The following is a 23,115-nucleotide window of genomic DNA, read 5'->3' on the forward strand; positions in this document are numbered from 1 at the left end:
CAGTCTTATTGGCTGTCTCTGGGTGAGTGACAGGCCATTCGGTGTATCACAGAGGGCTGTTCAGACATCCTTAGAAAAATGTATATATAGATACTTGCCTGTTTCTTTTAAAAGGTGCAAATCACCTATATTTAGATATGCCACTACTATGTTCACTTTTGGTCCTACAAGGACTGACCATAGAGAAGAACAGAACTATCCCAATTCCGTTTGCAACATTTATAGCAGGCTATTTTTTCTTTTAAATTGCAGTTTCACAAGATACTTCGCCAAGTTGTACAGAGTTTAACTCCCTCCCTCCCTCCCCCAAAAAGTGTGCAACACTAAGAGATCCTGAAATAGGCCAAAGGGAAGTAAGCTAATTTACATATGTAAATAACCAAAATTAAATATGCAAATTACTTCCCAAGTATCTCTTGTGTTTTCTGGGTATCTCTCCATCGTGTTGTACAGATGAGCGTTTTGGGATGTATATAAATCAATAGGTATTCTACTAAATAGGCCTAAACTCTCTCTTTTCACATATATCTTGTACTGACCCTTTAAAGCCAATAATCTAGCACAGAGGTGCTCAACTCCAGTGCTCAAGCCTCCCCCCAACAGGTCAGGTTTTCAGGATATCACAGCTGATTGACTGATTGAGCCAACCTGACCTGTTGGGGTGGCTTCAGGGCTGGAGTTGAGCACTCATGATCTAGCACAGGGCTGCGCAAACTGGGGGGCACGAGATTCCCTGCGGGGGGCGCAGTGTTTACAGAGGCCCCGCGCGCTTCCTGAAGGCATTTAAATTAAATGCAGGGGAATCGGTGAAGGCCTTTGTAAACTTCACTTACCTTGGCTCAGACGGCATCTGGAGACGTGTCTCCATGGCAACGCGGTGTTGAATGATGCCTCTGGGAAGTGTAACGTGGCAACATCACGTCATGACGGCCAGAACGCCGGAGCCAATGTAGGGGGGGGGGGTGCGTGGAGAGGGGACCAGCCGGCAATGGTGCGCAGGGGAAAAAAATTGTGCTCTCCTGATTTTGCACATGGTCTGTACTGCTAGTACAATAGTATTATAGACAGGCTTCCAGTACATGGCTGGACTAACCTTTAATTTCTGCACGTGCCTTCATCTGTTTCCCCGTGACGTTTTTTTCATCTTCACGTCTTTTCCTCCTCTGGTCTTTAGCAGGCTCCTGCGGGGGGCCTCTCCTGTCACATCCATTGAGAAGTGAGATGGACGATTTCTGAAGACCACCTGCATTCTCCACTGTTGTGTTGTCTTCAATGTTAATAACCTCACAATAATATTTTGCTTGGCTTCTTCTGCGCTTATGGACCTAAGGTGGAGACACAGATCAAGCAGGAAGCCGGTGAGGAGCTCACTCCCCTTTTTTTTAACTCTCTGCTACTGTAGAAATTTATTTCTCCCCCTTCCCCGCCAAAAATTTGATTCTCCTCTAAACGATTCGCCAAGCCTCAAAGGTCTAATAATGTCGCCAAATGAATAAGCTTTCAGCGAAGTATCAACCGATAGTGAGTGCGTGGGCCTCAAGAGATAGAGCAGATATGCTTGCACTCATTTTGTTGTGTGTTAAGGCAGGGGTGCGCAAACTTTCTGCGCTGTGCCCTCCGCCTGGCAGTCCCTGTGCTCACACCCCCCTCCCTTATCTAAGATCTGACGTCAAGTGACGCATGGGGTCATGTGACCCCGCTCCGTCATTTGATGTGTGTTGCCATGGTGATGCGTCACGTCACATGACCATGCGGCGTTGCCGAAGACAAGGTAGGAGACACTGCAGTGGCCTCACGTGATCCCCCGGCATTTAATTTAAATGCCATGGAGAAGAGCGTGGGGTCTCTGCAACCGTCGCGCCCTTGAAAAATCTTGCGCCCCTCACTTTGTGCACCCCTGTGATAAGGCAAGAATTGGCGAGTCACGGTTAGTAAATCATACAATTTGGCAAATCTTGGCTCCATTGGACTTTGGACTGTAAGACGCCCAAAATGGACCACCCTACGGCTACGATTATACTCGCGGCGTGCGGAACACCGGAACAAACTAATGGTGGCCAGTGGAGGTGCACATAGTGCACGCGACCGCGCACGCGACAAAGAGCTACGCAGCGACAGAATGGTGAGAAGACACATGAAATTGTTTTTGGAGCGCAACGGCCGGGTCACGTGAGAGGTTTTGCCAATGGGGGCGAACCGCTCACGTGATGTCACCACGCCCGGTCTCCCTGTCGCCTCCCGATGCCTGCAGTGCATGTTTCGCGTGCACGGCACGTGCGCGTGACCTCACGCGCTCGCGTGCACAAGCCACGAGTATAATCGCGGCCTACAACTGAGTAAAATGATGAGACTGCAAGCATGAACCAGCAGGGCATGTGTTTATGTTTGAATCCAGAATACGGTTAGTTTGAAGAATATAAACAAAGTATCTCATCAAGATATAGGCAAATACAGCTACATGAAACTTGCACGAATTGGACAAGGTCTTTGGACAACTGACCTTCCCTCAAGATAAAGACTTTTGCAACACCATTACCTTGACTAACCCCAAGTCTGCTAAGAGGAACAAGACCACCCAGCCCCCTACACTAAGCCACAGAAACAAGTTAACAGGAAAGTGCTGATTTTAGATAGAAGCGAGGGAGCGGGGAAACTAAATATGCATGAGTAAGACTGATCCAAGAAGGAAGTAAGGAAGCTGTTTTTCTTAAAGTATGTGTACTAGTCCTTTAGGACAGATTACTTGTCTAGACCAGGGGCCTATTTTCATCACACGAGGGCAGCGCTGTACTATTAACCCTAATTGCGGGCTGAGCTATTAAATTAAATCTACTGCAAGAAACGTCTTCTTGTCAGACTCACCTTCCTTCATTAAAGCTCATGACCCCAGCGACGCGAATCCGCACAATAACGGGTGCAATGACGTCTGCTACGTTTGTCCTGTATACGTGGAAGGCTGTTTACACTTCCATGAGGCACCCACTGGTCACCCTTTGTTATTCCTTTTTCTCTAACGTTTGGGTGGAATTTAATTATTTTTAGGCAATTAAGGGTGTGCGTTGATGTTTTTTTCAATATCTATTTATAGTCCCAGCATAAAGATAATCTAGTTATCTAATCAAATTAAAATAAACATTAACAGACCTCTCTGGCGCTGAGGTGCAAACAGGCACGATGGGGCTATGATGAAAAAAGCTTGGATCTTTGAAATGACGTGACCTCAGGAGAAGGAGACAAAAATAACATACACACTACTATAGTGCATTACCCTGAGATCAAAAATAACATACACACTACTATAGTGCATTACCCTGAGATATAAACTGATAAGCTAGGTATGCAATGGCAAAGGAATTTAATAAACAGTAAAAAATAAAATACATCAATAAAATACACATGTGAGCACACATGACGTGCTCACAGCATAATTCCAAGATGGGTAGTGACCTTAGTGACTTGTGTCACACCCTCCTCCGCCGTGGGTAAAAATTGGAAACCTACTCAGATCAAGTGGCTAGGCCTCAAGCCTCAATGTGGACAATTTCACACGCAAAACAGATCTTCTCCCGTCTGTGGATGGTGCTCTCCGTCAACGTGTCAGCCTCAAGGCGCCAACTCCTCTGAATCGGCTACCGCTCCGCTGCTCCCGATGACGTCACACGCTGTGCTTCCACTACGGTGTCCTTGCTGTGCCACAATCCAACGCGTTTCTAGACTCGTAGTAACTGGTCTCTTCGTCTGTGTGCTCACATGTGTATTTTATTGATGTATTTGATTTTTTACTGTTTATTAAATTCCTTTTCCATTGCATACCTAGCTTATCAGTTTATATATCAGGGTAATGCACTATAGTAGTGTGTATGTTATTTTTGTCTCCTCCTGTGGTCACGTCATTTCAAAGATCCAAGCTTTATTCCATCATAGCCCCATCGTGCCTGTTTGCACCTCAGCGCCAGAGAGGTCTGTTTATGTTTGCATTACATACTTACATGATTGACTTTTATTTATCCATTCACATTTCACCCAAAGTGTGTTTTTTATTAGTTGGTATTAGCGCTTTTTTGTACACTAATTATTTAATCTGATCAAATTAGCATATTAAATGAAATTACAGTGCACATTGACTTCATGCAAATGGAAAATCACCTGGGAACCCTGAGTAGCGGCTTTTTTCATGACTAAAAAAGGGTCTATTTTGCATCTCTAACCTCTGCTACATATAAGCCACTTTCACCTGCTTCTCCTGCACTTGAATACCCAGCCAGCAGTCTCTTCTCTTACTCATAATCTTGTTATATCTGCTTGTCTCTCCCTACACTGAATAGATAAGTGTTTTTCAACCGGGTTTCCTAGGAAGCCTTGGGTTCCCTGGGCATCCATAAAAGGGTTCTCTGCAATTTTCTGGTCATTTGGAAATTGTACCAAATACAGAAGAATTTACAATGCATCTGATCTCAGACGCGCTATTAGAGAGGGTTGGGGTTCCTTACAATGCATCTGATCTCAGACACGCTATTAGAAAGGGTTGGGGTTCCTTACAATGCATCTGATCTCAGACACGCTATTAGAGAGGGTTGGGGTTCCTTACAATGCATCTGATCTCAGACGCGCTATTAGAGAGGGTTGGGATCCTTACAATGCATCTGATCTCAGACATGCTATTAGAGAGGGTTGGGGTTCTTTACAATGCATCTGATCTCAGACGCACTATTAGAGAGAATTGGGGTTCCTTACACTGCATTTGATCTCAGATGCGCTATTAGAGAGGGTTGGGGTTCCTTACAATGCATCTGATCTCAGACACGCTATTAGAAAGGGTTGGGGCTCCTTACAATGCATCTGATCTCAGACACGCTATTAGAGAGGGTTGGGGTTCCTTACAATGCATCTGATCTCAGACGCGCTATTAGAGAGGGTTGGGATCCTTACAATGCATCTGATCTCAGACATGCTATTAGAGAGGGTTGGGGTTCTTTACAATGCATCTGATCTCAGACGCACTATTAGAGAGAATTGGGGTTCCTTACACTGCATTTGATCTCAGATGCGCTATTAGAGAGGGTTGGGGTTCCTTACAATGCATTTGATCTCAGATGCGCTATTAGAGAGGGTTGGGGTTCCTTACAATGCATCTGATCTCAGACGCGCTATTAGAGAGGGTTGGGGTTCCTTACAACGCATCTGATCTCAGACTATAATTAGTGTTATTTTGATCATGCAAGCTCTAAAAGTTATTTTGGTCTTGGAAAATTCTGCATTTGTTTTACCTATAGAAATATATTACAAATATAATAATAATAATAATAAAACTCACAAGTGTAGTTCTTACCTTGTCTTTGATAGTTTTTATCTGATCTGCTTGTTCCATGCTTATTCATGTATCCAGATGACAGACAGGACTGCAAGAAAATGAGGCACAAGGAGAAGATACTGAAGCTTCTGAACAAAGGGTTGCAAACAACTTTCTTTTAGCACTGAATTGGCGCGTTTCCAACTTAATTTCAGTAGTCCATGCGTGCGCTATCATAGTAGCCTGAAATGTTTCTGTCTGTACCAGCTGCTACAAAAAAAATGGCATTTGTTTTGGTGTACGGAAATAGACTGCGCTTGGCATGCGGATGGAAATACTGTAGTATGTACTAAAAAAAATATTTCAGTTCACCACAAAAGCAATTCAAAACTTTAAGTTGCGCCTACGGCGCATTAAACCCTTGCGCCGGCTCTGCTCAGGCAGGTCCACAACCCTGCTTTTCCCAATTATCTTTTAGCATACAGTGCTTCCACTGCAGCTAGGGATTCTGGGAAATGATATGCAGATGAGCACACAGTGTCACTTTTACTTCATGGGTATTTTAACATTTGCCCCCATAAGCTTATGCCTGCTGCATTACACAGCTTTTCAGCACAGCATGGGTTAAAGAAATGCATAGCCAGTAACCCTACTCAAAGACAGCTATTTTGGCCTTATCACAGAGACTAAAGTCTAGGCCGATTTTCGGCCGAAAACTGTCCAGACGGCCACTTTGGCAGATATAGAAATCAGTGAGATACTTCAGATAGGTGCGACTCACAGAGCTGACAGATGTTAATATCTGGATGTTCACAGTGGTCAAAGGTCAGGATTCACCAAGCGGCGGCAAACGCCCGATCAAGACGCAACACCTTGCACCGTGGCTTAGTGAAATCCCGGCGCCAGTGGGTTCTGACACGCCCACAGTACCACTGCTATTTTATTTACTTACAATTGTCCACATTCTATTTAAACTAGAAAAACTGATTCATTTTAGAGAGCCCCCTCCTCTATATTTTTTCTGCACATATAATGCTTAGGCCATGGGTGCTCAAACTTTTCAGTCTGCGCCCCCTTGCCTGCTCTCCCCCCCATGCTCGCAACCCCCTACCCCCCTGCTCGGCTCTGTCAAATGACGCGGCAATTTCATGTGACGTCGGATTCCCATGGCAACGTGTCGCCCGAAGCCAAGGAAAGGGAATTTACAGAGGTCTTGCGCGTTCCCCCGGCATTTAATTTAAATGCCTTCGGGGTTGCGTGGGGCTTGGGTAACTGCCACGTCCCCCACCCAGAGAATCTCCGCGCCTCCCCCCCCCCCAGTTTGCGCACCCCTGGCTTAGACTTTTCTCAAATACAGCATTGCCCCCATATGTAATACCTGTTGCTTTTTCAGGTACACTACTTTTTAAAGCCACTCCAATCACCCTTTTTTTTGTTTGCCTCCCTCTGGATCAATATACTGTAAGTAGGGATATAGGATAGACTATCTGTCACTAAATCTGGCACAGGTTGAACTTGATGGACGTATGTCTTTTTGCAACCTCATCTATGTAACCGTAACCCTGTCCAGGTCATTCAGAAACTGGTCCACGACTCAGTATACCGAAAGGATGAACAGAAATGCCTGGATATTCTCTGTTTCAGCGTGCATCCAGATGTTTTTGCTTCTCAGTTTAATATGTAATTTTTCTACCCATATATGGCCTGTGCAAATGCAGCAGCTGTGTTTCCTTAAGTCATGCGAAGCCCGAGCTGGACATCTGCTTTACAGGGCTCAATCTACTACTCGGGGCAGCCAACTTCCGTCCTCAAGAGCCACCAACCGGTCAGCTTTTAAGGATATCCCTGCTTCAGTCATTGATTGAGCCACCTGTGCTGAAGCAGGGATATCCTTAAAACTTGACCTGTTGGTGGCCCTTAAGGACTGGAGTTGGCCGCCCCAGTGCTAGATAAAGGAGGAGCAGCGGAAGAAAATTCTTGCAGCTTCTTGCGTCAGAATCAGTGACTGAAATGTGATGCTGCTATGAAAATCCATTCTTGGTTTAATTTTCATACCCCGGGTCACACTTTTTCTTTTCACTTACAAACGTACAATTCCCCTTTCCTGTTGCAGAAAAGGAATTAATTTTAGAGAAGAAAAAAAAAAGCCTCTCCCCCTTCACATTTTTGAGGGTAAGCGTATAGCTTATGACTTTCTTGTTACTGCAGTGCACCGAGCTATGTTTAATAAGTGTAGCTTGTACCACTAGTTTTTATTAAGCCACGTCAACCGTTGATCAGAAGAGAGGTTTTCTCTGAATCCACAGAAAACTAGAATGCAACGTGCTCTGTGTGCCTTCTGGGTATAATAGCATTTCAGAGTTATCTTGTCTCCAACCGTCAGGATTTTTCCACTCAAGGAAATGCCAAAAAATGCACCCCTTCCAAATGATGCATTGTAGGCGGTGAAAGGTTAAGCACCAGGTTAACATGTGATATGAAAGTGTTCTTTAAAATAGTCAATGCTTAAAAAGTATTAGCAATAACACACTCCTAGGAACATTCACTTTACAATTTAAAAAATATGAAAGGAGCTTAAAAGTCTTGACCCCGCGTAACAACAAGAGGGTCCTTTAATCTTCCTCCGAGCCAGGGCTCAAATATTGGAGTGCAAGCTCTCTGGCACAGGGATGTCTTATGCTATCACATGCAGGTCTCAGGAATCTGGTAGCACTATCAAGACATAAATGTGATAATTTCAATTGAGTCTACAATGTGCTGTTCCTGACGATGATATAACTGTGTGCTGGTCTTTGACGTGGGATCGCCTGTCAAATCAGCTCATGGTTCTCGGTACTGCAGAATTAGAGTGCAAGCTCTCCGGGTTATCATTATTATTTTCTGTAAGTGCCACTGTGTACTGTACAGCGCTGTGCACACAATGTTCACTAATAGACCATATTACTTCCTCCCCTCCTTGGTGCCCCAATCTCCTTCATACATATGAAAATACATATATAAATGCATATTCATATATCTATATACATCTTTTAATAATCCATATTTTTTGTGTGTATGTATATGTATATATACATACGGCTTCATAATTATAAATCCTGTTATAAGTTCTTACCTGGCACAGCACTGTGACTGGAGACTGCTGAGAGAGAGAAGAGCTGTGGGGAGATATAGAGATGGGGGTGAGGGAGAGAGATGGGGGTTAGGGGGAGACAGAGAGAGAGAGACAGAAAGAGTTGGGAGAGATCTGTGAAGTAATAAGGAATGGTAGGATTAAGAGAGGGAGTGGGATAGGACAGAAAGCTGGGAGAGAAAGCGAAAGGGAGAGAGTTGGAGAGGGAGAGCTGGGTTCTGTGTGTAGAAAGGAGGTTGGCTGAAAGTAGCTGATTTATTACTAGTAGTGTCCTCAAATAACCTTGAGAGGGAGACAGAACTCAGCTTTAGCACTTCCCTTCTCAAACCAGAGCCTCGCTCACAGCTCCACACCCCAATCCTTACCCACAGCTTCTGTACTGCCTATCCCAGAAAGTACAGTATACATTATATTACACCCCCATAACTAACCCCACAGACGCAGACAACTTCCTCCTCCTATAACCATAAGCCAGGAAACAGATTTAGAATGTAAATAGGGTTGCCAGGTGGCTTCTCCAAAAATACTGGACTCAATGGTGAAAGGTGCGTCAGGTCACTATGTCCAGGGAGGAAAATACCGGACACATACATGTCCAGTATTACAGTACCTCCCATTTTTTACTGGACAGAGTATTCAAATACAGGACAGTCCAGTTCAATACCGGACACCTGGCAACCCTAAATGTAAACCCAATTGTTGAAGTTGCGGTGGTACCAAACAGTACTAGGTAGCGCTGCCTTTTTGATCAAAAATCTCTCTATTTTGAAGAAGAATCTGTTCTTAGAGAGTAAATATTCCTTAAACCTTTTTTCAAATGAGCTCCGGAGCTAAAACCCCTTCTGTATTTAACCCCCCCACCTCCTTAAGGGTTACTAACATGGATATTGTACGCTGGGAGCCTCGAGGAGAGTAGATCACTAATCTTTCCAAAGTAACAGTATAGATCCTGCCCCCCTGTTTATTATGTTGTAGGTAGGGACAGTACCCGTTAAGTTAGGATCCCTGAAAGAAGGAATGGAAGCCAGAATAAATAATAAAAAGGAATACGGCACGCCCTAGAGGGCCTCAGGAAAGATGGCTCCTGGATGCTGGTGGATCAGCTCTAGCCACGGATCGGCGCTAGTATTCCTCCTCCATCTGTGCGGAAGTAGCAGTTCCCAAGCAAGCAAAAGGTATTGGGACAAGTACGAAAAGACCCGCCAGGATTCCCGTAGGGCCCCAGAGTAATAGGATAAATACCGTTGACGGTTCCGAAGAAACCAGGGGGGCCGGGTCCCACATACTCAGAGCAACTAAGTCAAAGGAGCTTCATGGAAGTGTTAAGATTCGACACTGATGGAAGAACAGTATCCATGTACGTCTGTTATAAAGTACCGTGCAACGTTATTAATATGTGTCCCTGTGTATGGGAACATGAATTAATGAAAGTTGTACTTTAATAGTTCCTGGCGCCCATTATTATACCTAAAACCAGAGACATAACATAAAACACAGACAAAGCTCAGTGCACATCCAGAAAAACTTATATACGGTACAGTGCCTAAATATACATGTATAAATAACTTTTCAATAACCATTATTATACCACCTTGCTACCTCATCGCCCAGCCGCCTGAGTCTAGGTAACAGATGCGGAGTAGCCATATCTAACACCCTGATGTAATCTCACTAGACGCCAAGCAGCGAGGGTTACCTACCCTGGCGGCAGGGGATTATCACTGTCAGAGTCCAATCCGGGAAGCATAGACACCCCGCAGCGCGAACGCGGCAGTCTCCGGAGCTGCGGCTTTTTGCTTTCTCAGCCGCGTCACAGGGGAGACATTGTCTTGCTACAGAAACTTGCCAGGGTTAGGAGAGCTCATACCAAGAAATAAACCATTACCGCAGTACCTGCTTCAAAGGCAGCGTTCTGATCACTAAGCTACTGCACTGCTTTTTAGGACATTGTGGGCGCTGCTAGAGAGGTACAGTATGTAGCAGCCCCCCAAATCTCCCCCCCCCCCGGAACAACCTGCGGTCAGCACTGCCAATGCGCTGACTAACGCAAGGGGAGTTCAAAACTGCGTCCCCACATATTTGGGTCAGCGCTTCCCGACACCGACCAGCGTAAGGGGAATTCACATGCTCTGTAAGCCCTGTGCAAAGTTTAACTCAGAGTATACCTGACTGGTACCTGTAAATGAATAGGAGCATTGTACGCCAGGGGGGAAAACAAGTTATTTCGTGTTCAAGATCAACCCAGAAAAAAAAATGTGAATGTCTCCTTTCAAGGGATCCATTCAAAGCCAGAGCAGTATCTACAGTAGGTGTCAGGATACCGATGTGCGTCTAAAGACTGTGAGGAATTCAGCATCTCTATGTTTTCTTAATTCCTTTTGGTGTCCCGGGGATTTTACATAAAGTCTGTTGGTCAGAGTATAATTGCCCGTTCAGGCCAGAGTGGGATGCAATGCATTGCTCTGAAAATATTGCTTTGGCGTTATGGAGGAGCATAAAAACGGTTAAATAAGGAAGTGGCAAATCTTTGGACCCCAGTTCTAAAGATTTTATCTCAAACATTATCTTCTCCCACGATGGATCCCCAGATGGTGCAGTCTTCAAGCAGCCCTACAGGCTTATAATAGAGAAGTGCACTAAAAGAGTAATCTCCCCAGAAGTCTATATACGTTTAACTCATTTAATGTTAGCATCTTGCCCCCCTGAGCATGTCCTGCTCTTGAAAAAAAAACATTTTTTTTAACGTTAAAAATCACATATTTCTCTAGTGTCTGAGGTTGACATGGTAACCCCTAGAGTCAGGGGTGCGCAAACTTCTGGTGCTGCGCCCCCATGCCTGCTCTCCCCCTGTGCTCGCACCCCCCCCTTACCTTTGTTGCAACGTCAATGCCGCTGCGGGGTCACGTGACCCTGTGGTGTAATTTGACGCTGCGTTGCCCGAAGCCGGCTGAATCACGGTAATTGAGTTGCAGGAGCCTCACGTGATACCCTAGTATTTAATTTAAATGCCTTGGGGAAGAGCGCGGGGGCCTTTGCAACTGCCGCACCCCCCCCAAAAAAATCTCGCGCCCCCCAGTTTGCACACCCCTGCCCTAGACTGCCCTGGGCTCTGGGAAGAGCTCCCTTTTAACTTCCCGGGCACTTAATATATCTAACACTTTTATCTCCTGAACGAAGCATCCGATTTTAAAAATAAAACCAGCTTTGGAAAGGGCAAGAAGAGATCTCTCTTAGTAAAATAAAGTGCCGAAAAAATGGCGATAAGCGTAGATTGCTTTAAGTTTCATGTAACATTATTTGAAAGGGAGGAATTTAGAAATTGTATACGTATTTGATACTAAATGGTACATTTACAAATACGTTTCTAATTAATATTAACTTGAGTGTTCGACAAAATAATTATAAAAAAAAATGTTTTCGCCAAATACAATGCCTGATCTCAGATGCGCTATTAGAGAGGCAAAGAAAAAAGCGGAGAAGGCGCGTGTGAGAAGCAGTATGTTTATATATTAAAACCTGAACAATCCCCCAACGGGACTGGACATGACACAACAAATACAAAAATACATATAATGCGTGTATGACAAAATGAAATAAACTTACAATTGGCTAGTGGTGTATGAGTGGGTGACCGGGAAGTCCAGAAACACAGCCGTGGGAGTGGATGTACATCAGGTCCGGACCCATAGCTCCGTCAGCTGGATGATCCTTCCCCACACTGGTCAGCCTCTCCACCAATGAGAATTCACCTGGCAGCCACTTGTTCCTGTGACACGTTTCACACGTTTCACACTACGTGCTTTGTCAGGAGGTCTATTAGAGAGGGTTGGGGTTCCTTGCAATGCCTGATCTCAGACACGCTATTAGAGACGGTTGGGGTTCCTTACAATGCGTCTGATCTCAGACGCGCTATTAGAGAGGGTTGGGGTTCCTTACAGTACATCTGATCTCAGACGTGCTATTAGAGAGGGTTGGGTTTCCTTACAGTACATCTGATCTCAGACGTGCTATTAGAGAGGGTTGGGGTTCCTTACAGTACATCTGATCTCAGATGTGCTATTAGAGATGTTTGGGGTTTTGCAGAATTTCACCATATAATTAAATTTTGCAAAACCCCAAACATCTCTAATAGCGTGTCTCAGATCAGACGTACTGTAAGGATTCCCAACCCTCTCTAACAGCGCGTCTGAGATCAGATGCATTGTAAGGAACTCCAACCCTCTCTAATAGCGCGTCTGAGGTCAGATTCATTGTAAGGATCGCCAACCCTCTCTAATAATTATAGGGTTCCTTAACCAAAAAAGGGTTAAAAAAAACCACGATTTTACTGTATGTCTTCTTAGTATTGATTAATTATGTTTAATATGAGTGCTACAAAAACAAGTAGATCAGAATACGCTGAATATTTATTTTGATGTTATTAAATCCTTTTTTGGAGGATGTTGAAAACATGGCAGAGAAGCTCAGCAGTTGCTTGCTGAGGCCACATACTTTTGCCAGGCTTCCAGCTGTCTGCAGCCCGCACTGAAATATGGAGTAAGGAATGCACACTGTATCGCTTAACTAAAATACGAAGTATATGATGCTGGCAACCTCCTCCTCCCTAATTACCTCTGTCAGTCATTAATATTTGCTTTGGGGAGAAATCTATGCACAATGTGCACTCATGAGACTCAAAAGGTTGAAACAGCTGTCTGTGAGTAGGGTTACTGGCTATGTACTTCTTTAACCCAGGCTGTGCTGAAAAGTTGTGTAATACGGCAGGCATTATCTTATAGGGCCCCATGTTAAAATGGGTAAGAAGCAAAAGGTGACACTGTGAGTGCTCATTTACATGTCATTGCCTAGAATCCCTGGCTGCAGTGGAAACACTATGCTAAGACATAATGGGGAAAGGCAGGGTTGCAGACTTCTCTGAGACATGCGAATGTGCTATTTGTATTTGATGCACAATGTGCAAACATAGTATTCTGTTCACCCTGCGCCCAAACTCCTGACTCATGCTTATCCACTGGAAGAGAGTATTTGTAGCCCAACCACAAGCCATAGTCACAGTAAGTACTATGGAAGACGATTCCTTTCAAGCGTAATACTCATTATAGTCATATCTGTGTAAAAGAATACATGTTTTGGGTATTGACTGGTATTAAGAGTTAATTTTGCCTTTGGTGTATCAGTGGGATGGAGCTGTGGTCCCCTGATTAGCTTTGTATGGATACCAAAGTGAGAAACTACATTCATACCCCACCAGTGCTATGAAATGCACAGTTCAGACTGATCTGTTACACCAGTGGTTTTAAATGGTTTAAGACTTATGTAACCCTTTAATAAGGTGTTGTGACTTTGTAGAACCCCCGCCCTTATTCTTATCCTAGGAATGTAAAAATACTGTGACTGTGCTAAGACTTCTTATATAAACTAACATACTTCTATATTACCGGTATATATCATTCATACCATTACAGTAAAACATTTACCGACCTTTTTTGAATTATCACATAAAATGAAGTTATTTGGTCTTGATGAGTAAATGATCTTTCATTACCAAGTTTTCTTAAAAAACCTTCAACTTGCCGAGAAACCCCCAGGAGTCAATAGAACACAGGTCAAAAATCCCAATCTACCACAGTGAGCAAGGTCATCACAGTCAGGAACAGAATTTACATGACAAAAAACAATCATCCCATCTTACTTAGAGATCACATTCGTGATACATAGCACATCAGATTTTCAGAACCATCTATATTGATCCTTGCCTTTCCTTTACAGACTGGAACAATTCATAGAAATCTGCTTTTACTTTGCTTGACTGACACACACACACACACACACACACACACCACCCCCCCATACCGTTTATATTTTTCTGAGTCCTTCCCAGGCTGTACATATGATGGGGTTTACCCCCATCCTTCCTGCGTCGTAGGGCCACCTCAAACGTCATACGTTTAGCCAAGTTGCCAGGACGTTCCTCAAACTCTATTACATCATAGAGCACAAATAGAATGCATAGTTTCAGCTCTAGCCTTTTTAGGTTTATTAGCCTCTTGATCATGTTTGCCCAGGTTCAACCTTGTGCTCAAGAGAAGTATTAGGAGCCGACATAATAAAGATTCAGGGAAGCAGCACCATGTAGCAACTGGTTATCTGCTATATATGTTACCCTCCTAGCCCGGCTCTTAAATTTTTATATCATGATGGACTATTTACATGGCTGTGCTCAGTGTCTCATACCTTTGCAGGGTTCTGGATCCGTGAAGGCAGATGTTAGAATTAGGGGCACCAGGAAAGTACAAAGAAAAAGCTTTAGGCTAAGGCCCCGGTAACTCCGCTGCAACGCGCGCCCGCGAGATTGGCGACGCGCAGCCGATTCCCTGGTCTGTAGCTCACTGCAGGAAGAGAGACCGGGGGGGGCGGCGTGGCGGGGGAGTGACGGGGGCGCGGCCATGACGTCACCTGGCAGGTTCGCCCTCATTGGCTGAACCGCCGGGGGGCGTGCCGTATCCCTCGTCGCGAGTCCTGCTCTCAAATCTATTGAGAGCAGGAGCAACTCTCGCCACAGCGCTGCGCCCCCCCCTCACAGCGGGCCCGGCACCATTGAGGGGAGGGCTCTCGTCCGTGTGTGGCGGACACTGTAGTAGGCAGCGGGGGCAAGGCCTTATTCACATCCGTTGATAATACTTTACATAGATTAACTGGTGTCAAACAATATGGTTACTCTGTGCTTCTTCCTTTGGTAGCTCTCACTTCCACACTAGGAAGGTTAGGCTTGTATCCTTTAGTAATATTAGATTGGCAATCTCTTGTATAGCTTCTTCAATGCCTATGTTTTTGGTGGACCTACTGTATTCACAGGGATCAGTATTCCTTTACTGTGGATGGCATTCTTCTTCTATGCTTACCAGATCAGGAGTTTACTGGGGACCTATCAATGGGAGTACACTATCTTCAGGGATCAGTATCCTGCCACTGTGCACCATCTACCTCATCCATACCTAGTGGATCGGGACTGCACTAGGGACCTTCCAGGGGGCCAGATCCAACTATGCTCAAGAGTTTCTATTCTGAGAACTCCCTGCTGACCCTGCTCCTCTTCTAGTCAGAAAACAATCTCTGTTCATTATTATGGACCATCTATAAACTGCACCTTTTTTAACTGAAACAATAAAGGTGGCAGGACATCCTTACTACACATAACTATACACTCAAATCTATATACATAACTTAGAGTGAGGCCCTCTCCAACTGCTACTCCTGAGGAACCTGTTTCTAGAACACTGGGGGCGCCATATATATCCTCCCATCTCCCTATGGTGACATCACTGGTCACAACTTACTGGAGAGTGGCTATCCTTTCTGCAAGTCATCCTGTATCACATGATCGGGAGAGGAGTAACTGTGACACCCCACACAGTTAAAGCCCTAGGGTCCTTAACTACTAGTAGTCCCTAGCAAGGGGCTACATATACAAAGGGAGAATGGGCAATTCAGACCTTAAATACTACTCCCATGAGCATGCAGGAGGAAGTCACAACTTAATGATTGTTTTTGCGGCAAAAAAAACAAAACACGTCACTTCCTGTTCCGGCGAACGCACTTGCGGTTGAAGTTGTTCCGTGGGTGTAGCATGGCCTAAGGACCGGCAAAAAACCTTTCCAAAGGCCTAAAAAAAATCATCTTGGGCCTTGATCCTGAAATGCATTCTTTCAGACCTCGATCGGAGGATTTTTCTGGTATACTTGCTGCAGCAGAGGGACCAGATCATAGAGGGTGCATCAGACCCCAATCAGAGGATTTTGCTGATATGTACACAGTAGCAGAGGGACCAGACCTCCATTAACATTACATTAACATTACAAAATAGAAAGGATTGCAACTGGGCACTCTTAAATGGGATAGGGGTATAAATAAATAGTGAATAATAATGTGCATGATACGTGATGGTGATAGTGAATTATACAATTATTTACACACAGTGAAAATAAAATACAATTGTGCAAAAAGACAATAGCACGGTGTATGTCACCAAATATGTGAACAAAGTGTAAAATAATGTAAAGCAGCTCATTAAACCCTTTGAGGTCCGTTTCTAAGTCCAAATCGATGCATATTTCTTCCAAAAAAGGGGAGCACAGATGTTCACATGAAGAGCTATAGAAACAAAACATAAAAAATGCACAATAGTGAAGCCAATATGGGTGAATATTAAAAAGTGTTATATGCGCTTATAGTGCCAGCGACGCAACGTCGTGTCAAAACAAATGCATAGCCGCCGTCACGTGCGCTTATAGTAAGCGCGACACGACGGCTTGGTCGCGATCGCTGGATGGAAGTCATCTCAATTTGATTTTTCCAGCGACCGTAGCCTGCCGTCGCCGGCACTATAAGCGTCGCCTAAGTATTACACTCACAAATTCCCTCTAAACAGATGGCACGTCAGAGACCCAGTCTCTCTGTGACTGGAGCACGGTGCAGTGCAACGTCAGGGGCAGCCAGAACAGGAGTCAATTCTCCAATGTTCCTCAAAGGAAAGAAGTCTCACAATAGCGTGGTGCGTCTGTACATATAATGTGGAATCAATAACATATAACAAATGTGCACTCACATTTTGCACAAAGGCAATGTGCAGGTAAATGTATGGAGATTTCCTGGTCTCTCAGCCGGTACCAGTCCTGCCTCTGCTCCTTTGGTGAGCCAATTCGGATTGGATTCATTTGAATTTTTGTTATCTTTCTTTTTAAAGGTGGAGGGTGCAAACTTACTTTTCAAATTGGGAGCTTTACTGAAGATTATATTGGGTTTGTTTGGTATATGATCCTTAAGTATTTGATCATTTTTTAAATGTACCAAGGTTTGAACAGAATACTCTTTATTTTGGGAGCTTCTCTATTATACTGGGTGATAAAAGACATTCTGCAATCCTGGGTCTTTTCAATTTTTGTTTTTCTTTGGATCGATTCACTTTTCTCAATAATGTTCACTTTCTCTATGGCAATATCTATGGTAGTTTCTATCCTAAAATGTGTGAATTTAAATCTCGGATTCCTCTCAGTTGACCATATAAAATGTTTTTAAACCAACTGGGATTATGACAACTCGACTCCACACGCCGGTGGGAAAAACATAACTGGATCTCGTTGGAGGGGTCCTTTTAAATGCTTTGGCAAAGCCGGTCCTATCCCGCAGGAAGGAGAGGCATAAACTCCATTGTGTGTACTGTCATGGAAAGGACGAGAGCGCGATAGAGATATCTCTATAATATATATATTTATATATACAGGACCTATTATGGTTGTTTCTCCTCATGCAGGGGTAAAAGGAAAGGTTCACAGTTTAGTGTTAGGACCTTGACGCCAAAGGGTTTAAATAAATAACCAAGAAAAATATTATTATTGAAGTATTTAACTTTATACTTATTACCATATATGTTTTGTCAATTGGATGTAGCATTGGACTTTCCTGTCTTTTGAGTGTGCATTTGCCATGCTCAGTAGCACTCCTTTGTGATATAATGTGGTGGGTGTTGGGGTTTGAGCTTACTGGGAATGCATAGGCGCGCACACGCGCACACACGCAGTCTGTGATATCACATCACACGGGTGAAGAAATAAAAATGGAAGTGGGTCGACATATCGCGAAAAGAAAATGACCATCGTTGAAGAAAGATGTTAAATCAGATGGATTTTTAAGGGAAATGAAAACACAAAGACGACGACCAAAAGATGGGAGGATGAAATCAGAAAATGTGTTAGGGCAACATGGAGAAGCAGCAAGCGCAGTGCCTGGAAGATCGTGGGGAGGACTTGATCAACCAGTGAATGGACAAGGACTGAAAATCAGGATGTAGAAACAACATAAACACATATTGTGCATGCATACACACACACACACACACACACACGTATGTTCAACACTAAATTGGATGTCAAAGGAAGAATTTACATATACAGGTGCGCCGACGAGTATTCTAAAACTTGCCTTGGAAAATCTTGGGCTATCACCAACAAGATCCAGGTACATACTGCATACATGCTGCAAACATTTCAGTGACACTTCTGCAGAGACTAATGGCCCATCAGGTTAACACAGCAGGGGTCCCTGGCAGTCCCATTCAGTCTGGCTGCAGAAATGTCACTGAAATGTTGCAGCATGTACCCAGCATGTACCTGGGTCTTGTTGGCGATTGCCCCAGATTTGTTTTAGAATACTCGTTGGCACTACAGTACAAGTTTTTATATCATATCAATAAATGTCATAAATTATCTATATTTAAGAATATTTTGCTTTTCTTTATATTTCCTAGAAATTGATTGAAGGGACTTCACCTTTAATTATAGCAATTGAGCTGCAGAATAAATCATACAAATATTTTAATATATTTTTTTAACACATTTTTCAGAATGTTTAATATTTTTTTTAAATCAATTTTTAAACATAGACAACCGACAATTTGTTTGTTTAAATTTTTGTTTTGTTTTAATACTTGGTAAGCTATAAAACGGAGCTGTATAAATGGAGTCCATAGGAATCAGTGTTATTTGGCAGTTTGAAAAACAAAAAAACTAAAGAGAGATGAACAGCTATTTCAAGTGCGCTTGTGGCTTCACATCTGCCCAGTAAAAGTTGCTCCTAGAAGTCCTAATCTAATAGCTTTGAATGTTCGATGCGTGTGATGATCCAGTCCGGTTGAACTCCCTGAGTAAATTCCCTGCGGAACCTATAAAGACACAAACCATAAATATAGAGAAAGGGGACAAAGAGACAAAAAAGGTATAATAATAATAATAATAATAATAATAATAATAATCACTTCACATAATAAATAAATGACACTTTGGGAACTCCTTTTGGATGAACATGTGCAGAATTCTGTATGGTGTTTGAGAGAGGGGTGGATGGACCGATGGTGAAAATACCCAGACTTGATCATTTACCAAAAGAAAACAGGGTTTCCATTGCATTGTTTCCTTAATTAATACCTTAAGAGGGGTATCATGCTGAATTTCCATTTTGCTTGCGAATACGGTCATTGATTTCCTCTTACTTTTGACATTTTTACATGGCTGATTTCTGTCATGTTTTACATATTTTTTTTAATTATAATGACTTCAGAAGATATTATTCTACTGCAAGAAAGAAGGACTGACAACCACTGCATTCAGATGGAGGCAGAGCAGGTCTATTTGGTGTACTTTTGTGCTACAATTAGTTATTATTCAGCTCTTCGCCCTACAATTATTGCATCCGTGCAGTTACATTCTATCATTACTGTGTGGGATTCAGAGTGCTTCACAGTACAGAATCTGTGAGTAAGTTCAGACTGATGAGTATGTAACCCCCCCTCCCCCCCCACCTTCTCTCTAAAGGGTTACTCGTATGGTTAGCGTGTACTGGGCCCAGTCCTGTGATGTCATGGGATCATGACATCACAGAGTGTATATAAGGGGAGGGGAAGGTTCCAGAAGGGAGCATCCAGGAGGACAAGAGGAGAGGAGCCTCGGGGAGGAGAGATAGGGTTGGAAAAATACAATAGCACAGAGCAGGCCCCTTCTACTTTATTATGTTGTAGCTAGTGACAGTGCCCTGGTGAAATTAGGATCCCAAAAGATTAAGGGAGTCCAATGTAAGATATGACATATGAAAACGGCATGCCGCAGAGGGCCTCAGTAACGAGGACTCCCGGGTGTTGATGGATTGCTCTAACCGCGGACCTGCGTTAACCATCCTCTCCAGCTGCAGGGAAGTGGCAGTTCCCACACCAACAAAAGGTATAGGACCTGCTAGAATTCCCAATGGGCCTAGCACTACCGGGATAATACAGAGGGGTATCCCGAACAAAAAAAAGGGGGGACACAGGACTCAGAATAGTTAAGCAACTGAGAGATATACCTCCCTCTGAGTGTTAAGAGTGGGTATTCATAACGGCACATAAAGCATCGATAACAATTAAAAAAAAGAAACTGTTCAACGTTGTTTGACATGTGGTGTGAAGTCAAGGTAACCCTTGCAGAGTAGCATTTATAACACATCAAAGTAATCTCCCAAGAAGCTGTACAGGGAGGGTTACAAGTATAAATGGATAAAACAGCTGTCTGTAAGGGGGAACACCCATTCTGCACCTTCCTTGTCCCTGACTTAGCTTTACAAGCTGTTTAATGCAGAAGGTCTGGCCAACCCATGTAATAAAGTGAATAAAATTCTAAAAGTAACACGCCCACAGTTTGCTCATTTGCATGTTACTACCCAGACTCCTTGCATGCAGCTTTCCTAGTGAATGTCATGGGACAAAAAGGGTGAATGAAGCAGGTTTGGAGAACTGTGGAGGACATACAAACACACTAATAGGTATTGTGTCTTAGCTCATCGCTGGAACTAAAATGAAAATGTTAATATATATATATATATATATATATATATATATATATATATATATATATATATATATATATATATATACACACACTATGTGTCTTTTTACCACCCTTCCTTGAAGCTTTTATCACCTATTGTAAAGTAGTTACATTCTTTGCTTGCAATCATGATAAATCGCCTTACTCGTAGTTTGCAGTGAGAAGGCGTTTAGTGTTCTTTACGTTTTCATCTCCCATCGCAACTTGGATCACTTTGGTTCCCTCCAGACTCTCTTCGGGTATATCAGCACATGTCAAGTACCAAAAGCGCATCAAGATGCTGACAAACTTTCTACCTGGAAGGGGAGAGAAAATAGATATGTTAACCTCATTTACCAGAGTGAGACTGTGTGACTGAGGGAGCAGAGGGGGCTGTTGGAGTATGAGTAATGTGTAAAAGAATTGGGTGGTGGTAAGGGAAGAGCATGTCAGATGGTCAGAGGGAGGGAATGTGCTTCCTTCATATATTGGGCACAGGGCCAATGGGAATAGTGGAAGGATTGAGGGCATCAAAATTTACACTATGGAGAACATCATAAATGTTTTCAAATACTTCTCAAAAATTAGAGGGTAGTATTTTCCAGATTAACAAAGATAGCAGAAGCTATGAAGAGGGGGTATAATTCGTGAAAGTGTGAGAAAATCCTTCTGCAGCGAGAGTGTAATGAATACCTGGAACAGCCTCCAAGCAGGACAGGGATGCAAACTTTATGGGAGGAGTACAAAGGGACCCAGGGGAGGGGGTCTGGAAAATTAGAATAAAATGTAGAAGTAAAGAGAAAGGAAGGCTTGGTGGGTCAAATGTTGATCTGCTCTTCGTGTTTCTATGCCATGTAAGCATTATGCAGTGCAGCCTGGGATGGCTCTGTAAATTAGCAGTGACACTTCGGCTGATAGACACAAGTTACTAACATGCAACATTCCTCTGAAGGAGCCTAACTGGTCTCCAACACGGGGACCCAATCTCACACATACCATTATCATCATAATAAATGCCAACGTCTCCCGTGGTTGTGTACATGATATCATCGGAAATAGCAGCCAACGCATTCCTGTGGTTGTCAGAAAGTAAAGAGCATTTTTCCTTTATATTCTGGAGGGCCTGCAACCATCAGCAAATAAGACTTCATCAGTCAAAGACGGGTTACATCCCAATTAGAAAAAAACATGTAGTGTGATTGTTAAGGTAAAAACTGTGTGTTTAATATAGAAGAAAGAGTCAAGTATCAATAAAAGAAATATGTTTATCTAGATATGTTAGGAAACAAAGTTAGGTGACAAATGGTTTGGTTATTTGTGACATATCAGCTTCAGTTTTAATATGTACATATTTATACATCATGAGAGACGTTTGTATTTCATAGCAGAGAAATACTAGAAGACAAGATATTTCTTTCTTGGTAAAATGCTTAGAAATAAATACATATGCAACAATAAGAATCTTTACCTCACTCGTCACAAGATTTTCTAGTGCATCAAAATTACACTGAGATAGCAGTTTGGAAACAAGAGTGAAAGCCTGAAAGAAATGGAGAAAAAATTATCAGTCTTAGGCCGCCCGTATAGTGCCCGCGACGGCGACGGATGATGTCACCCCCCCGCGAAAAATATCATTTAACTTTTGGCGACAGGGTGATTGGTTCAGAGACTGTCACATTTGGCGACAGTCTCTGAAAAATCAAATTTAACCCGCTACCAAATTTTTGTCCGCACCGTTGCCGTCGCGCTTACTACAAGCGCTGGCGACGGAGTCAATTGTTTTGTTTTCAAGTGCCGTCGCGGGCACTATAAGCGCAGCCTTAGGCTGCGCTTATAGTGCCGGCGACAGCGACGTCACTCTGCGGTCGGTGAAAAAATCAAATTGACCTGACCCAGCGATCGCGACTAAGCCGTCGCACCGTCGCGCCGCTTCTACTATAAGCACACGCAGCAATACATTTGTTTTGCCGGGTCATGTGACCATGCTCTGCGCTCCCAAATCAAATTCAACCGACTCCCCCAGCACCAAGCTTGGGAGAGCTTACGTGCCTGCGCACAAGCACCGCATGAGCGGGGATGTGAGGATTAATATTGCAATAAGTAAACTGTGCAAGCGCCGCACACTCAGCGCTAGCGTGGACGCAGCCTTAGAAGATAGATGCTTTAAAACAGCCACGCTTAACTATGTGGAATGTTTGCTGCCTAAACCATAGCAAGACCAAAAGGGGTAACTCGTTTATGATAAGGATCTTTAGAGAGATTAAAAATATTACATACATGGATGTCCCCTTCCAGAGGTATCCCTA

General features: G+C 43.5%; 2 protein-coding genes across 2 annotated transcripts in view; both read right to left on the bottom strand.

Moving 5' to 3' along the window:
- The window catches only part of SPATS2L (spermatogenesis associated serine rich 2 like), a 33,359-nt gene extending 24,705 nt beyond the window's left edge, over positions 1-8,654 (bottom strand). Inside the window, exons 1-3 of the mRNA XM_075608699.1 lie at positions 8,403-8,654; positions 5,330-5,399; positions 1,094-1,325 (exon numbers count right to left, since the gene is read on the bottom strand). Coding sequence (XP_075464814.1) covers positions 1,094-1,325; positions 5,330-5,368 — 271 coding nt within the window. The 5' untranslated portion in view covers positions 5,369-5,399; positions 8,403-8,654. The remainder of the gene's footprint in view (positions 1-1,093; positions 1,326-5,329; positions 5,400-8,402) is intronic.
- Positions 8,655-18,869: 10,215 nt separating this feature from the next.
- The window catches only part of MAIP1 (matrix AAA peptidase interacting protein 1), a 32,030-nt gene continuing 27,784 nt past the window's right edge, over positions 18,870-23,115 (bottom strand). Inside the window, exons 2-5 of the mRNA XM_075608707.1 lie at positions 22,278-22,349; positions 21,806-21,932; positions 20,976-21,126; positions 18,870-19,137 (exon numbers count right to left, since the gene is read on the bottom strand). Coding sequence (XP_075464822.1) covers positions 19,059-19,137; positions 20,976-21,126; positions 21,806-21,932; positions 22,278-22,349 — 429 coding nt within the window. The 3' untranslated portion in view covers positions 18,870-19,058. The remainder of the gene's footprint in view (positions 19,138-20,975; positions 21,127-21,805; positions 21,933-22,277; positions 22,350-23,115) is intronic.

The sequence above is a fragment of the Ascaphus truei genome, chromosome 7 (assembly GCF_040206685.1).
Source record: "Ascaphus truei isolate aAscTru1 chromosome 7, aAscTru1.hap1, whole genome shotgun sequence".
Taxonomy (NCBI): Eukaryota; Metazoa; Chordata; class Amphibia; order Anura; family Ascaphidae; genus Ascaphus; species Ascaphus truei.